General features: G+C 39.0%; 1 protein-coding gene across 2 annotated transcripts in view; it reads left to right on the top strand.

The window, feature by feature from the left end:
• FBN2 (fibrillin 2) overlaps positions 1-13347 on the top strand; it is a 254961-nt gene that overhangs the window by 237915 nt on the left and 3699 nt on the right. For both annotated transcript variants that reach the window (XM_048851711.2, XM_048851710.2), the window contains exons 60-64: positions 1667-1783; positions 2467-2595; positions 5878-5997; positions 10369-10600; positions 12292-12463. In XM_048851711.2, the coding sequence (XP_048707668.2) occupies positions 1667-1783; positions 2467-2595; positions 5878-5997; positions 10369-10600; positions 12292-12463 (770 nt within the window). The remainder of the gene's footprint in view (positions 1-1666; positions 1784-2466; positions 2596-5877; positions 5998-10368; positions 10601-12291; positions 12464-13347) is intronic.

The following is a 13347-nucleotide window of genomic DNA, read 5'->3' as shown; positions in this document are numbered from 1 at the left end:
AAGCGAGAACAGGCATTTTCATGGCACTGTTGTAGCTGGTGTGGCAAGATATTTATGTGATAGATGCACTAAAGATTCATATGTCCCTGCATGCTTCAACCACCATTCCAGGGGACATGCATCCATGCTGATGACAGGTCAGGCTCCATAACAATCCAAAGCAGTGCGGACTGACGCATGTTCATTTTCATTATCTGAGTCCGATGCGACCAGCAAAAGGTTGATTTTCTGGTTAGTGTTCTAATTTCGTGTTCTGTAGTTTCTGCATCAGAGTGTTGCTCTTTTAAGGCTTCTGAAAGCATGCTCCACACGTCATCCCTCTCAGATTTTGGAAGCCACTTCAGATTCTTAAACCTTGGGTCAAGTGCTGTAGCTATCTTTAGAAATCTCACATTGGTACCTTCTTTGCGTTTTGTCAAAGTGTTTTTAAAATAAAGAACATGTGCTGGGTCATCATCCGAGGCTGCTATAACATGAAATATATGGCTGAATGTGGGTAAAACAGAGCAGGGAACATACAATTCTCCCCCGAGGAGTTTAGTCACAAATTTAATAAACACATTTTTTTAATGAGTGTCATCAGCATGGAAGCATGAAAAGGCATATGAATGTTTAGCATATCTGGCGCATAAAGACCTTACAATGCCAGCTACCAAACTGCCATGCAAATGCCTGTTCTCACTTTCTGGTGATACTGTAAATCAAAAGAGGGCAGCATTATCGCCTGTAAATGTAAACAAACTTGATTGGCTGAACAAAAAGTAGGACTGAATGGACTTGTGGGCACTGAAGTTTTACATTGTTTTGTTTTTGAGTACAGTTATTATGGAACAAAAAAGATCTACAATTGTAAATTGCACTACAGTACTTGTATGAGGTGAATTGAAAAATACTATTTCTTTTGTTTATCATTTTTACAGTGCAAATATTTATAATAAAAATAATACACACTTTGATTTCAATTACAACACAGAATACAATATATATGAAAATGTAGAAAAACATCCAAAATATTTAATAAATTTCAATTGGTAGTCTATTGTTTAACAGTGTGATTAAAACTGCAATTAAGTTTTTTAATCATGATTAATTTTTTTGAGTTAATCACATGAGTTAACTGCAATTAATCAACAGCCCTAATAAATACCCTCAACTCCATGAGGTGATATAACAGCTGCAGCTCCCAGGGAAATCTCTGGTCCAAAGTCAGTGGTGATACAGAAGGTGGTATATGTTGCATGTCAAGTATAAGTCGTGTACAACTTTTATACCAAGTTGAATGCCAAATTAATGGATTTGAAAAAAACGGTAGAATGACTCAGGAAAAGCCTTGCACTAATTCCAACTGCAGGAGGAAGCTAATGCTAATTTACCTGAGCTGCATGATGATCAGAAAATGAGTGGCTAACAGGGCTGATTTGCCACTTCATTACACTAGTTCTACATGTGTAACTTTTTGTTAACAGAGTAGAGAATCAGGGACAACACTATTTAACTTGCTCCAGCATGTACTTCCCTGATGAATATGGATTTATGCTTCAAGTGATAAAGAAATTAATATGAAGTTAAAAAGGAAGTACTTTCACATGATGATCTTGTTTAAAGAGAACAAACATGGTTACATCTTTTTCACTGAGTCTTACTAAGAGAAATCTGCTACTTTCAGATCTTGATGAATGTCAGACCAAACAACATAACTGCCAGTTCCTCTGTGTCAACACTCTTGGGGGCTTCACTTGTAAATGTCCACCGGGCTTCACTCAACATCACACTGCTTGTATTGGTAAGAACACATTAACACTAAGTTTCTGTACATTTCTCTTTGTTATAAAAACAAGGGCAATATTTAATATGAGCCTATTTATTTTGTACCACAGATTTATTAATATACAGACTATTTTATTTCTCAGTAGTTCAAAAAGGCAGATAATTATGAAAAGCAAAAATATCTGAAGCTCATCTACAATAAGCATTTTTGTAGTGACTATTTGTAGGTAGTTACTGTATATTAATTCTAAATGTACCCACATGAAGACAGAGGTAAAATATTAAAATCTGACTTAATCAAAAACAGATTAAAGATTTTTTTCTTTCCCTTGATAGCTACAGATGTCTTTAAAAACTTTAGCATATATATCTTACCAACTAAAGCCATCCTCATGTGTAGTGTACACAGCTGGGTCAAATGTTTAAAAGACCCTCCTTTTTCCTCACCCAATCTGTACCTGTATTTTGCACCAGAGACTGAATCACAGTACAAGCACAAATATTTGAGTATTTATGGCTCTAAGTCTGCAAATTAAGTAATTAGACTGGCAAGTTTAGTAGGTGCAAACTACACCTACAAAAAGGTATGAATATTTACCCTGTATGTGTAACCTCTTAACCCCATCCCTTATGTACTTTCTTTCTCCTCCTGTATCTGTATAAATATTTTTTGTTAAAAATCACTGCATTTTTTTCTAGATAACAATGAGTGTGGTTCACAGCCATCACTTTGTGGATCAAAAGGAATCTGTCAAAACACTCCTGGAAGTTTTAGCTGTGAGTGTCAGAGAGGCTTCTCTCTGGATTCTACTGGATTAAACTGTGAAGGTAAATTCTGAAGGCCATACATTCTCTGCTAAGGCAGAAATCTGCAGTTCGTTCTTATATGAGTAGTCCTACTGAAGTCAAATGGAGTATTTGCGTGAGTTGCAACATCAGATACTTAGCCTTAGAGCAGACAAGGAAAAAAAAACCAGGAATGTAGTTCAGAAGATTTGTATCGACAATTTACTTACCCTACTGGTTTGTTGTACACACTCACAGTTCAATTTGCCAGTAGTAGCATAAGCAGAATCCTGAGTACTCTGCCGCAGAACAACTACTAAACTTCTCAGCTGCAGCCCCCACATTCCATTGCAACAGTAATGTATGCTCTCTCCATAAAATACCCTTCATTCCTGCCCCCACACCTCTAAACACACCCAGTTTAGCTCATCATTGAAAATACTCAAAAGACACATAACAATTATTTCTGAAGCTAAGGTTTAAAGTTTTGCTCTCCTGGCAGCCCAGCTTTACTCCCTTAGTCTCAGCTCTCATGTTATCCAAGCAGCCCATCTTAGAACCAGCTTCCCAGCCCCTCCTCCCAAGTGCACCAAGGAAGTAGTGAGCAATTTATCTTCTCAGTTACTATGCATTTTTTTCAGGCAGCCTAACTGCTTGCCTACACTCCTGGGAGCAAGCTGGACTCCAGTTCTGGCTCCGTGGAGCAGTGAAAATATTTAACAGAAAAATTTTGGTTTCAATCAATTTCGCAGCTCAACAAATGTTCAGTTTGGAAATTGTCAAAACACCACATTTTGACATTTTTAAATGGAAAAATTTCTGTTTCAAATTAGAGTAATTTTTGTAAATGGTTTAAATTCAAACAAAGTTTCAGTTGACCCAAACCAACATTTTTTCCAATTTTCTCTTCCCCAAAATATGATATTTCAACTTGCCATCCCCATTCCAAATGGAAAACAATTTCCTGACAAGGTCTAACCGAAAACCAGTTCCTTTGTAGGAAAATTAGAGCATAGGTGGCAGCTGCAGCTAGATCTCAACAGTGCAGCAAACCGAGAGTATTGGTGCCTGATGGCAGCAAAGTGAAAAGTTCCACGGCAGAAATGCTGAATTCTCTGGTATCCTGGAAACATGCCAAATTCCATGGCTGCTATTTTAGGCTCTCTCCAGGCTCAGGCAGGTGACACTGCATCAGTAAATTTTAAAAAAGTGAACAGATTATAATCTTCACAACCGTAAGCACTAGAAACATTCTATTTTATATGAAAGTTGGGATTTTGAAGCAGTTTTCCACAGGAATCTTGGAATATGCATGGCCCCAGGGGTAGGGTTTTAGCTTGAAATGTGTGACAATAAAATAAAGCAACTTTTTAGAATATGATAAAAAGTGTTTTCCCAGTCACTGTTTATAAATGGCTGGAATAGGAAGAGTCAGATATAAACATGTTAAGGTGTTCTAAACCAATGTTTCACCCCTTTTTTCTACAAGATAAATGTCACGTGAGTGCTCTTTTTTGGTCATAGTGAATATTATGCTAACCATTTACTTACACAATGTTTGGGGTTTTTACAGAGTAATACACAAAAGCTAGAGCAATTAAAAGACTGCAGTGTCAATCACCACAAACAATATTTGAGTTTCAAGCACTGCAAGTCTGCCTCAAATTTTTGGAGATCACGAGTAGTAAATTACATTTCTAATTACAAGATTGAGAAATATAATTGGGAGTTTGATATTCTAGTGAACACAGTAGACATCTGTTAGGCTGCTCACAACTTGCTGTTAGGTGAAACTTTTAATTAATGTGCATATTTTTTAAAATAGGAGACTTTCATACAGAAAGAAAAGGAGTACTTGTGGCACCTTAGAGACTAACAAATTTATTTGAGCATAAGCTTTCGTGAGCTACTGCTCACTTCATCAGATGCACTCAGTGGATCCGATGAAGTGAGCTGTAGCTCACGAAAGCTTATGCTCAAATAAATTTGTTAGTCTCTAAGGTGCCACAAGTACTCCTTTTCTTTTTGCGAATACAGACTAACATGGCTGCTACTCTGAAACCTTTCATACAGAAGTGTTTTCTTGCCTTCTCTTTTCCCTTATGGCCATCCCCTTCACCTTTCTTTGCACGTAGCCCTGAAAACTTTTAATTTGGCTTTCCTCACTGCGTATAGGTAGACAAATTAGATTACCTCTGTGCTTATTTTACATGTTTGTATTTCTAAGTGCCTTTCAGACTAGCAACAACAACAAAAAGTCCTTGCAAAGCAAGTTATTGGAAACTGGATGTATGCCCTCTTGTGACTGGCAGTCTAGAGAAGTCTTGGCACGTAGTCCCAGTTCTGGAGGAAGTTCTGATAATATTATTTAATTATTCTAAATCTAGTTCTACAGAGTTTGTGGAAGTCTGCAAGCAGTCCTGCAAATTCCTGCACACTTCACTCACAACTGCCACTCGTAGGTTCCCCTCTATTGAAGCAAAACATCCCAGATGCATTACTATGTTCAAAGGCATTGTTTTCAATTCAGATAGAATATTGGAACATAACATGCTGAAGCAGGTTTCATTAAGAGCTTCTTGCCTGTTTGCAATTAAAAAAAAAAAAAAGTGGATTTGCATCTCAGATGCACACAATGGTCATAAGGGTAACATTTCCAAAAAGCACCCAAGTGACTTAAGAGCCTATGTTCCTGACTCACTTTTGAAAAATGGGACAGACTCCCAAATCATGTAGACACGTCTCAAATTTTTATGGAGCTCCTGGACTCCATGGGACATTGAAAACCCTGCAATTTGTCCTACGCGCATTCAATGTTTTTCAAGCTGTTGGATAGTTTATACAGCAATTACATAACTTGATAATCTCACTTAATGGATATAATAGTTATCTGAAGGAACACAGTTATTGAAGACACAAATCTTAAAGAGAACATCGGGACTGTGCCCTATAGAACCCACTCCTGCTAGGTACTGAACATCAGCCTCCCAAGAAACACTCAGCACTTTGCAGGATCAGGTCCTGTGCATGTATCCAACACATACCAAACACACCATATGTAGTTACTGTGCATGGGCCCAGTCTTGCAACTCTTATGAAAGCAAATACTTCCATTAGCTTGTGTAAGGAGCCAAATTACAGATGCAGCTTCAAGCTTGGGTGAAGAATCTTCTATGGGTAGAGTATGGTCCTTTAATTATAGTTATTGAAATAAGTTGTGTGTGGTGGTTGCGTGGGGTTGGTTTGCTTACTTGTTGTAGGCAGTTTGTGTAACCATTTCTTCTTCCACATTTTACTTTTTTTTTTTTTTTGACGGGGGAGCAGATGTGAATGAATGTGATGGAAACCACAGGTGCCAACATGGCTGCCAGAACATCCTGGGTGGCTACAGATGTGGGTGCCCACAAGGATACATTCAACATTATCAGTGGAATCAGTGCGTGGGTAAGAACGATCTCCTTTTGACCCAGACGTTACATAACAACGACGAAACACTTAGATTTTCAAAAACCCTATGAACATCTTTTAGGTTCAGAGGTACCTACATTAAACTTGTGTAGATCCTCTCTGACTTACAAAGTTGAAAGGGGTATAGTTACATCAAATCATGTCAGCTGACTGTTACTGCCTTGCAAGGGGAGGGAAAGACACAAAAATTCAAGATAATTTCCACGGAAGGCCTGTAAAGCCCTTGCTAGGAAAGAGTTAGCACTTTAGTCAATAGCTGTAAAGTGCTAAACAGACACAGATAACCACACATGTACAAACCTTTCAATTGATAGAATAGCAGCAAAAGAAGCAAATGAAATTAAATAAAGACAAAGATTAACCATAATGAGTCGTCCCGTTCCCCCCCCCCCCCCCAAGCACTCAGGATTCTGTAAAACAGAATTAGCAAGAATACAATAAAAACGTAATAGAACACCATATTTTTCAAATACAAAGACAAACAGATGATATGATCCATATTTCTTTTAAGGGCAAGAAGGGAAGGAAAGATGATCAAATATAGGGTCAGCAGTACCCACTCAATAATACTTTTGGGAGAAAAAAAACTTTTTTAATAGTGGGGAGGGATGAAATTACAACTTCACTTATAAATCACGGATTCATATCTATCTCAAGGTTTGTAATGATCAAGAGATTTTCCTTATGGAAAAATCCTATGGATAAAAGCAATGTGGCTTAATGTAAATTCTATAGCAATCTACAGAAATGAGTACAAATGTCACCTTTCTATGTGCTTTTTTTAAAAACCATCCTGCAGCAGAAATTAAAAAAAAAAAAAAATTATGCCAGAGCTAGATGTCAAAAGAAAATAAGAGATAGTTACAAAAAGACCTATAGAAAACTAATAATAATTCCAGAAGGGTTACCATTTGATACCCATTTGTTTGGTAATCTATGGCAGTGGTTTTCATTTGTGGACCCCTCAAATATTTCATATGAAGGTGCGGATCCCTTCTTAGATGTAGTCTGCAGACCCCCAGGGGTATCGCAGACCACAGGTTGAAAACCACTAATCTGTGGTATAGGGAATGAGTTGGTGTTTTCAGTCTAGTAGAGAAGTTAAGAACTGAATGTGAATTACTAAAGAGGCAGTTATTCTAGCCATTTGAAATACTTTGGTTCAAGGTTTGAGTATATTGGCGGAGCAGTGCATTTCCACAGCCCATTCTGTATTTGTTCTCATAAGAAACAGAGGATATTCACATCCAGGACTGTCAGGCCAATAGTCACACACAATTAACTTTTTAAAGAACCAAAGATGCATAAAGTATATAGCATTTAATTTAAACGATAAAAAGGATCTCAGAAATGCTTATATTGAGCAGATTGTTAGTTTTTCAATTAGTTTTAATGTATCCACTTACAATAAAAGTTTACATTTTTATAGTAAACGGTGTTTTGTCTGGCACATCACCAACCGGAAAGCTCTATAAACAGGCATTTCTGATCTTCATTGATCGGGTTGGCATGGGCCAGCAGAGAGTTGGGGCCTGGAAGGAGGTATGGAGCCCCGCCCCAAGTGCTGCCTCCACAGCTCCCATTGGCTGGGAACTGTGGACAATGGGAGCTGCAGAGGCAGCGCCTGCAGGCGGAGGCAGCGCACAGAGCCACCTGCTGTGCACCTAGGAGCAGCCAGGGAGCCACCTTAGGTGAGTGCCCCCTGAATCCTGCCCCGAGCTGCTTCCTGCCCCCAAACTCCCTCCCCAAGACTGCACACCGCACCCAAGCACTACACCCAAATTCCCTCCCTCTTAGTTAACTGGCATTTTTCACTTACCGGCACCTCCCATTCCCCTAGCATGCCGGATAAAACAACTTTTACTGTATATTGTAGATAAAACAATCAAATAGCATGAAAATAGGATTGATCATTATTTCACATTATTTTATAAATTACGAGAATGGATATGCATTACGTGAAGAAATGGGAAATTTAAAAACTAGTGTACAAATGACAACAAAAAATATTTTTAAAATACCAAAAACTTCAATTTTTCAAAGTCAGACATCAGAACAGCAAGAAAGGTGTAAGGAAATGGGACAGCAACAATGTTCAGTTCAAGAGAATTCACTAGGATCTGGAAATGAGTACTCTAGATTTGAAAGAGCTCTGAGAAACTTTCAGTATCTAGTGAGGAGAGTTATTTAAGTTTCCAAAAGGGAGTAGAAGAACCTAATAAAGTGGGGGAAACCTAATAAAAGTTCATTCACTTTAACCTCTCTTGATGCATTTATAGTCTCTAGCTATTCATGAACACTCCATTCATATGTGAAATCAGTTAGGTTCAAAAAGTTTAGAGCTTAAGGGACCTTGTCAAATTTTTTTTGTGGGGAGGGGTTTACAAAGAATTGAATCATTTCCACTGCTCTGCTGCTGCTTTTTGTATAGCATGTTTGTCTCTCCAGTGGACATTTTGAGTATATCATGATTTGACTATTGTGGAAATAGTTTGAAAATCCAGTTTAAAAATTTTAATGGGACTCTCAAGTATGGTAAAGAGTCATATCATCATATGCTTTAAAATGACCTAATATAGATCTACAACAACAGGATATACCAGAGGGAAGTGAAGGTGCAAAAAAGTGCTAAATTCATGACTATTTTTAAAACAGTCTTTTAAGTATTACTTCAAGTATTATTCCTACACATTGCAATTTCAAAATTATTTTTCTATGGAATCACTTCATGTGGTGCACCTCAGTGTAAACGATAAGATTAATTTCTATTGCATGGTAATTTGTCTGCATACCACAGCTGCACAGACACAGAGAAATTCTTACTGTGTTATAAAAACAACTTTTTCTCCCTTGTTCATTTTGTTGCTGTATATCTGATTTAGTTTCCCAATTAGGAAAGACATTCCACATATAAATGTCAGATCTAATTATATCAGAACAACACAACCTGGTTACAAATCTACCAAAAGCGCTTTTGTTGGCAACGTTCCAGCTCTGCTAAAAATGGCAATAAAATACCAAATAAACTTGTGCCAAATGTAATTTCTTGAAGCATTTTTAAAACCATGTACTGTTTAGGATATTTTAATGAACAGAGATACAGTATATCTGTACACATACTTTTAACATGTTCATGCAGGATTCTGGTTACACCTAATTTCTCTCCAGTGAGATACAAAGTAAATTGTGATCAAGGATTCTAGAGTCATGTGAAGCTTGCCCTACCAATGTATCGCTCTCTCACTGAGGAAAGATGGCCTTGTGTGTTAAGGCACGGAATATGAAATTTCTGGTTGTGACTTGCATTGTGTATTTGAGTGGGTCAGTTATTTGCTCTGTGACTCAATTCCCCAGCTGTAAAATGGGGATGTTAGTATTTTCCCTACTTCCCGAAGATTTTATAAGGATAATCCTTGGGAAGCACTCCAATACTGCTGTGATTGGGTTAGATACATACCTAGACAGACTGACTTCCATATGCAATGGATGAACATTTGGTGACTTGCACAACAATCCATGCGGCAGATCAGAATGACACTGCTGGCAGTCTCTTCTGAGAGTTTCCATAAAATCCAGATGAGGATAATTTACTTGATTATCCCCCAGTGTGCTCTCTTTTTACATAAGGGTTTATTCATAGCTTGTCAAAACAAATTAAAGAGAAGATGATGAGATGCCCAAATAGCCATCCCATTAATAGTGTGTGTGTGTGAGAAGCTCTGGTTTCTTTCTTTTAGAATATTCTAAATCCCCCACCCCCTCCTGCATAAAATAGTTAAGATCATCCAAGTCCTGCAATAGAATTATGGGTGAAGCACTTCGTCTTTGCATGAACTCAAATGGCTTTATTTTAATGGTTGAGGAAACCACAAAAATACTCTTCTCCACTACAGATTTATCCTCACCTAATAGTATCCTTGGGGGAAATGTGGTGTTGGTGGAAAGAAAAAAAGAACAGCAAAGAACATGATCCCGAACTAGCCGAAAACATCTCAGTGGAAATTTGAGTTTATTACTTCCAAAATACAGATTTGAGGACCTCTGCAGCATTTGATACCTAGCTACTGTCAGAGATGGATCAGTGGTGTAGTAATTTCTAAGAAGGAGGCTGAGCCTGGGCTAATTTGAATGTCAGGGGGCGAGGGGAGGCTTACAGCTTGCATTTGTAGTAAGAGTTGTAAGTTGGGAAGGACTACATTTGGCACATGCCCATGCCCTGTGTGGGGCATTAGAAATTCTAGCAATACATATTTTTCCCTCCCTGGACATCATAAGCTGTTTATGACTACAACCTGCCACGATGGTATCTTCTCAACTGGATAAACAATCGTTTATTTTGCTTATTAGATGAAAATGAATGTACCAACCCTAGTGCTTGCGGCACTGCTTCCTGCTACAACACACTCGGAAGTTACAAGTGCACTTGTCCATCTGGATTTTCTTATGACCAGTTCTCTAGTGCATGCCATGATGTGAATGAGTGTTCCTCCACTAAAAACCCCTGCAATTACGGCTGTTCCAACACAGAAGGTGGTTATCTCTGTGGCTGCCCTCCTGGATACTACAGAGTTGGACAAGGGTGAGTCTCTTCCTCCCTCTCACAAACATTCTTCCTCCCAACACTTATGATGATTGTATAACACATTGTAATAAGTGGTCACCATAAAAAGCAATGGCTATCAAAGTAAGGGCTGCAGAAAACGCAGTTGGCAACAGAACTAGTGCAGGAGCACACAGGGCCTCCAACAACTCTGCATGCTACAGTCCATACAGCCCTATGGCAGTCTCTGCAGTAGGCCTGAAGAAGGTGGATTTGTGGCAAAGGCAAGCCAGGAGATGGCTCGAGGCCAGTGTGTTCGAGCTAGCTGGTGGGGGCTTGGAACCAGGGTGGACCGGCAGCTCCCCACTCCCCTAAATTCCCTGTGCGGCAGCTGACCAGCAGGCTATCAATTACCAGGCAGTTCAGCTGTCCTGCCTGTGCTGCTCCAGCCCTCTGCCTTGGAGATGCTCCCAGGAGCCTCCTGCTTGCTGTGCGGGGGGAAAGTGGGAGAAGAGAAGGGTGCTAATGTCAGGGTGTCTCCTGCCCCCCCCCAAACCCCAGCTCCATAGAGCAGGTGGGGACACGGTAGGGCTCAGGATGGAAGGAGCTTGCTGACAGCAGCTGCTGTCTCAACTTGCTGATCTACTTAAAAGGACAGTGTACTCAGAGTGGGGTCAGCATACTTAAAGGGGCAATGCGCGTCTCTCACTCACACACATGGTGTATGTCTCTGTCTCTCTCTGCCATGTTATCGCTCCTCCCTCCATTCGTGCTGCCTTGTAGACTGTGAGGCTACATTAACAATGTGTTAACACTTGAGGGCTCAGCCGAGTGCTAGTTCATCATTTAGCAGTAAGGCATTCCCTGGGAAATATCCCACCCTCTTACTCCATCCACCACCTCAACCAAGCTTCACAGTCATCATTGCTGTGTATAGTATTACATTAAATTGTTTGTTTAAAACTTATACTGTGTGTGTGTGTGTGTGTGTGTGTATAAATATAAAAAAAATAGTCTTTTGTCTGGTGAAAAAAATTTCCCTGGAACCTAACCCCCCTATTTACATTAATTCTTATGGGGAAATTGGAGTCACTTAACATTGTTTCACTTAAAGTAGCATTTTTCAGGAACATAAGTACAACGTTAAGTTACTGTAGCTGTCATTCCCCTTTTGGTGGCAGTACATTGTGTATTTGGAGCACTTTTCCAAATGGAATGGGGATATTCCTCATCTAATTGTACCTTTCCTTCATCCTATAGATGAAGGAACATCTATACAGTGATTAGTAAGGAATATCTATTGCACTGATCAATCCAAAGACAAAGCAGAAAAAAGAGAGAATGAATAATACAAAATGAATATAATAGCCCGTTAGCTTCAAATAGTAGTCAGAACATTTACTTTGGATGCCGAATGTCCTGTTGGAGATCTATTCTTTGTGATGTATTAATGTTCTGTGTATTGAGAATTAGGGAGCTCTATAATGGTCCCTAGCAACAGATAACCATCCTTTTTTCAGCATGTTACACTATACAGAACAAATTTTAAAAAATTATTACACAGACATCCTAGGGGGAAATAGAGCTATTGTGTAACAGTGCAAGGGATTACGTGGGCTTTTCCCCCATCTAAATGAGGAGGACATAAAACTGAAGTTAAAAGAAACATGTTATCTGTCTATGAACATTTTGAGAAATGGGTCACTCATATGATCATCCCTATTCAACAGCCATTGTGTCTCAGGAATGGGATTTAACAAAGGCCAGTACCTCCCTCTGGGTGGAGATGTAGATGAAGAAAATGCTTTGTCCCCTGAAGCATGTTATGAATGCAAAATCAATGGTTACTCCAACAAAAACAGCAGGAGGAAAAGAAGTGTGAATGAAACTGAGCAAGCGGAGGTGAGTGAATACCATAATAAACTAGCTAATATATATACTTAACACTGTCCTGGAATCAGAACTACTCCATGGTATGTCCAACACAACACAACACAGCTGACACAAGGAGGAGTGAAGTTCTATTACCATAGTCATTTTGAAGTTCCAGATGACTATCTGTGCAGCATTCTGTAGTCACAACAGTGCAGGCTTATGTGGCCATCGAGTTTTTACAATATGATGATTAGCTTCTAAACCTGAGCTATTTGTATATGTGCTTAAGGGTAAATTAATCATATTGTGATGTAATTGCCAATACCAGAGAACCACTTCTGGATCAGGCTCAAGACTTTCCTTATGTGTTAGTGTATTTTTGACAAATGGAAATGAAGAGATGGGATCAGTGGTTGACTCCCACCACAGGATGTATTTTGGGCATGTTCCCTTGTTTTCGTCAATTTTTATTGAGGTAGCAAGAAGCCTTGGGGCAAAAAGCATACCTATTAGGTTATGTAGTGCTAGTTTGGGAGACAGACTGCCCATTACAGTGGAGCTTCCCCTACCCCTTACAGCATCATGCAGCAAATCAGTGGTTATCTGTATTCCAGGATGTTGTTTTATGGCAGTAATGAGAAACTACTGATTTGGTTTTAAAAAAAAAAAAAAAAAAGCAACCAAGGGATATAAATCTTCTCATAGTTTTTACAAGGGCTCTGATTGCAGATGAAAAGCATTATGGACGATTAAAGTAAGTTTTTACTGCTAGATTTACATAAGGTAGTAGTGATTAAGTTTCTTACATAAGCAAAGCTTGGAGCGCCTCAGCCAGACCACAACCCTGACATAAGGAGTTATTATTCCCACTCTTTGATCCACAAAAGGTTGGTCATAGCATAGAAGTGGCC

The sequence above is a fragment of the Caretta caretta genome, chromosome 5, assembly GCF_965140235.1.
Source record: "Caretta caretta isolate rCarCar2 chromosome 5, rCarCar1.hap1, whole genome shotgun sequence".
NCBI classification, from domain to species: Eukaryota; Metazoa; Chordata; order Testudines; family Cheloniidae; genus Caretta; species Caretta caretta.
This window is presented reverse-complemented; position numbering and strand designations above follow the sequence as displayed.